We start from the raw sequence: 4,854 nt of genomic DNA on the forward strand, positions 1-4,854 counted from the left end.
TGGACCCAACAGGAGCCTGGAAGAGTATGTCCAACGTTTGGCATGTAGTCATTGTATGTTAGAATAATTCTCGAGTAAAGTTTTCTGGAACTAGAAGTTGCTGCAGGATTGGTTTTCTTTTTAGGCTCCATTCATGGTGGATGATGCTTTCTCTTTCTTTTGCCACATAATTATTCGAATCTTAGGTGGGCATAGAGACAGGGTTTGTTGTCACAGTACCGATAAGGGCCACATCAACGGCCTTTTTGGTGTCAATTTGGACCCACAACCCCCATTTTCAAATGAGAACCCCAGCTACTCTTCCCTTGCTCGTTCTTTGACTAATAATGAGCCCTCTTAGCTTCTGGAAAAGAGCAAAGCATGATCTTAAATTGACGCATTGTTATTCAAATTCACTTATGAAAGACAATCGATACTGTGTTGATCAACTCAAAGATTAATCCTCCACTTAACTTCAGCTCACAGGTTTTCCCACAGTAATCTCCTCTACAAGCATCAGTCATATGTTGCAGACTCCACAGCGAACAATGGAAACGTATGTTTTTTTCTTTCTTTATGCGAAAGTGGTACCTAATTCCTTGTTTTATTATAGCAAAAATAACTCAAAGGTCCACCGGAAGTGACTTGGCCTGTCGTGATTCGTTGACAAAAGGCAGTGAGACTACATGAGTTTTCTTCTCTTTTGCCTCTGGAAAAGAAATTTATTTGCCTTTAGAACAAGGACACGAAGAGAGAGAGAGAGAGAGAGAGAGAGAGTTCATCTTTGCCTTTTCTACATGCCTAGCAATATGGCTCTCAAATCTCATATATATATACAAGCTAGGGTTAGGGTTAGATAGGCATCAACTACCCACAAAGCTGCTTATAGCTCTTGCTCTTCTTATTTCCAACACCCCCCCCCTCACCATTTCTGCTCTCTCTTATCCATATGTAGTCAGCATCGTCCCAATCACGATCTTGATCTGGTTGAGCGCGGAACAGATTCACCGGAGAAGCAAGAAATTGATCATCTGAAAGAAAGAAGACAAAAACTAGGGTTTCTTGAAAAGAAAAGGAAAGAAAAGGACAGAGAGAAAAGAAAGTCATGAAGAAAAGGCAAGTGGTGGTGAAGAGAGATGGGTCGACTAGGATTTGCGCGACGTCGTCGTCAGCGATCAGGAGCGTTCGATACGCGGAGTGCCAGAAGAATCATGCGGCCAGTATCGGAGGATACGCCGTGGATGGTTGCAGGGAGTTCATGGCCAGTGGCGAGGAAGGCACGAGCGATGCCCTCACCTGTGCTGCTTGTGGATGCCACCGGAACTTCCACAGAAGAGAAGTCGAGACCGAGGTCGTCTGTGAGTACTCGCCGCCCCCTAATTCTAGTAACCGATAGTTGAATTGAAAAGGCTTGTGTGCTTATATTTACACGACACCACACTCACAGCATGTAAAACATTGCGTTCCTGATTTTAGTTTCATGAATTTGTGACATGGAGGTACTCTTAGATTAAGGTTGTAAGATCATCTCTGGATGAAGTTGGCGATGCTCTCTGTAACAGAAACGCCGAGCATCTACTTTAACCACAAAATGTCCAATTATTGATGATGAGGTGTCTTCACGTGTTCTTCTTGATACATTATCGGGAATTGTCCGTAGTTAGCGATTCGATTAGAAGTAAGCTTCTTGTGGAAATGAACTTCATATTCACATGAAAGAATTTCCATATGAATTCGATAAACGGCAAGCGTGTGTACATAAGTCGAGAAGCCGAAAGTAAAGGGGAATAAGTATGTGGCATTTCCAATTGGGATGACAGCAAGTTCTTCAATCTATTGGCCTTGGTTACAAGTGGTTAAATTCTTCTTGTGAGCAAATTTAATAGCCATCTATATCTAATTCTTCTCCGGATTTTCTCACTATTGTTCGACCAATGAATCAATAGTGGGAAAATTACCTGTATTAGGGTATTAGCTAACTGATACAATAGCTATGTTTTAATGGATTCTTTGCTGTGTATGTGTAATAGAACCGCCGTAAAATCTCCGGCAGGCATTGTGCAATCAAGGTCTCTTTTAATTTGTAGATGTTTGTGTTTCTCCTTGAACATATTTCAAGGACCTTCCTGTTGCTAATCAACTTCTGTTTTTTCCCCCGTCCCAACTTCCACCAAGGACTTCCACCAAAAGATGAACTTGCTTCACTATCAGACAAACCTTTTAGACAACCAAACAGAGTTGGATGTTATCTCAATGGAAAAAGATAGATTATCTTGGTATACAATCATATGATATGCTTGCAATATCATATATTCATCAGTGGCCCACATCCTATCATGTCATCTAAAATATTTTGAAACCCTCTTTTATTGGATTACCTTCAGTCGAAACAATCATATCCGAGACAAGAAACATATTGCAGATTCCAATTGTTGTAGACATTGACCCTCTTCTCATTTAGTCAGTCGATTTGAATGTGAACATGCAGAGCAAACAGAAGCCGTCTTCGGCAGGGTTTGGCTTTGATGAATCAGTTGGAGTTCATAAGATTTTGTCGAGATCATTCCTTTTTCTGTTGTATCCTTTTGACCAAGGGATACTAAGCATTGTGTGTTAGAACTGCTCGACCAAAGAGTCATCGTCGATCCCTAACACTTAATCCATAATACTCGTTGCTCCTCTTTCGAACCGCTTTCCATTTGATGCATGGTAAGAAATCTACAAAGCACATGTAGTTATGGGGACTTAATTGAGTTGATATTATACACGAGCAACTGTGCATGGGAAGCAAGCCTGCATGCTTGAGTACGTGCACGAGTATTTGCTGGGATTGATCTCCATCTATTCACAAACTTATCTGCCATTGGAGTCTTTTAGTGGCAATTCTTTTTAGTGACATATAGAACCATTCATAGGTCTAGTACCCCCAGCTACCAGATGGAATTAGGAAACTAAAGTTGCAGAGACTGCCGTCTAAGTTGCAATCTACTAGCTCAATCTTATGATTCAAGTAAAGCTAGCGCGTTGCCATCGGTTTTATTACACCAATAAGTGAAACGGCTTCAGATATGCACAATCAACAGCATGTCTATTCCGCAACATTGGGCTCAAGAACTGTGTCAAACTTACATACGTGCGGACAGCATCTTAATTACCATTACTCGTTTTTCCCTTGTAGGAACGAAATGTAAAATGGTTTTGCAGCGCGACCTACATGTTCGTACTCAATCTTTCGATATGGACAAGTACGCACGTAAAAGGACTTCTCTCGCCTAGATCATTCGAGCTAGTGATGCTCATTCGGTGATGTTCAAGACGGTAGGAAAATAGAAATTCGCACGAAATGCCAAAACCAGAAGGCAAGATTTGATGTCCACATAGTACACACCATAAGTTGTCATCATCATCAACCCCTCCAATCATTCATGTTCTGCAATAAGTCTGAGGAGCGGAAGACAGCGGCCACGAGAGGACGCATATGTTGTAAACCCAAAAGAGGAACATCGCGTGACTAAATGGTGTCGTTTCAATTTGACACCTCACCAAAATCTTATAATCATTTCCTTCGCGACCCTCCAGCCCTTGGAAATTCCACAAGTTGGATTGGATCAACAGCACCCAACAATACATTCTCTTCCCATGCTTCATGGGCCAGGGCCGGCCCATGAATATGAGCAAATTCATCTTGTGACCTTCCTCGTGTGTTTTCCCTCGACCGTGCTGTGATTCTCAATGCTTGATCCTCTGGCCGGCTTGCGTTCGAGTTGCGTGCTGGGGGTTCGCGCGCCGGCTAACGGCATTGAACGAGGGGTCATTCTGCTGAGGCCGTGAAAATTTTGCCGACTCTATTCATTCATGGTCACGTTGCTGCTTTTTACAGTGTAGGACGCAGTCGAAGACGGTGTCTGTTTCGATTACCCCGAAGCCGAAGGATGACTCACGCCATCCGACTCCACCAAGAGCTCAAACAGGGCCACCACAACATTTCCACATTCGAAGCAGTCAAAAAAGCTATTAGTACGCTCTTTGTGAATTCGTTTGCTCGGGCATTAGAAGGCGAGGACGTATGGGAGAGCGACATGTGGCTTCTTCCACAGCAGCCACGTGGCGTCGCCTCCGCAGCTTCCAAATTCCAGTTTCGGGGCCCTCCCTGGTCCAGGCGGGACCCAATCCATTTTGATTGGAGTCGGACCCAATGTTTGACTAGAAGTTCGGCCCATGTAACCCTCGAAATTTGTGAGAGAGAGAGAGAGAGAGAGAGGGGGAGGGAATCGTACTAGGGAACGTGTTTCGAGGGAAGGGAAGACCTGGTGGGACCCCTGCTGGGCCTCACGATTTCAAGCTGTATCTTAGATAGAGCACTGCTTTTAAACTATCGAATATAAAAGGAAAAAAAATTAATACCACAAAAAATTTCAAATTAATACATTTATGATAAATTCATTCTAAACTGTTTTTTTTTACTACTAAAAATTACAAGCTGATACATCTTTGACAAATTTTTCCAAACTGGTACATTTGTGACAACCGTTAAATTTTATTCTCAAATTGCTGAGTTGGATGATATGTGGCAGTTATAAAAAAATACATGTTTGAGCGTTTTAACCCTCTTTTTATCATCAATGTATTAATTTGAGATTTTTTGTAGTATTAACTTAATTTAACGGAAATTAACGAAGGGTAAATTTTTCACATATGTACCAGTTCATGATTTTTAGTGGTAAAAAAATTAGTATTGTGGTAAATTTATCATAGAGTATCGGTTTAAGATTTTTTATGGTCGAAAAAATAGTTCGGGATAAATTTGTCATATGTGTACCAATTTAACATTTTTTGTGGTTAAAAAAAAAGTTTGGGGTAAATTTATCACATATG

At 41.6% G+C, this 4,854-nt stretch overlaps 1 protein-coding gene across 4 annotated transcripts; it reads left to right on the forward strand.

Moving 5' to 3' along the window:
- Positions 1–566: 566 nt before the first annotated feature.
- On the forward strand, positions 567–3,763 carry LOC115734745 (mini zinc finger protein 3-like). 4 transcript variants are annotated; one of them, XR_007199392.1, is made up of 3 exons: positions 568–1,337; positions 2,155–2,255; positions 3,158–3,763. XR_007199392.1 is itself a non-coding variant. In XM_048283111.1 (2 exons), coding segments are annotated over exons 1-2 (255 nt in total). In that variant the 5' UTR covers positions 567–1,084; the 3' UTR covers positions 2,470–2,843. The 4 variants fall into 4 exon arrangements, 3 of the variants coding, with proteins under 3 accessions (XP_048139068.1, XP_030521501.1, XP_030521500.1); XM_048283111.1 differs by lacking the exons at positions 2,155–2,255; positions 3,158–3,763 and adding an exon at positions 2,468–2,843 and having other exon boundaries at positions 567–1,337; XM_030665641.2 differs by lacking the exon at positions 2,155–2,255 and having other exon boundaries at positions 3,158–3,760.
- Positions 3,764–4,854: the final 1,091 nt, after the last annotated feature.

This window comes from Rhodamnia argentea, chromosome 7 (assembly GCF_020921035.1).
Source record: "Rhodamnia argentea isolate NSW1041297 chromosome 7, ASM2092103v1, whole genome shotgun sequence".
NCBI lineage: Eukaryota > Viridiplantae > Streptophyta > Magnoliopsida > Myrtales > Myrtaceae > Rhodamnia > Rhodamnia argentea.

Coding starts and splice junctions, on each gene's coding strand:
- LOC115734745 (XM_030665640.2), top strand. CDS start 1,085: ATGAAGAAAAGGCAAGTGGTGGTGAAGAGAGATGGGTCGACTAGGATT.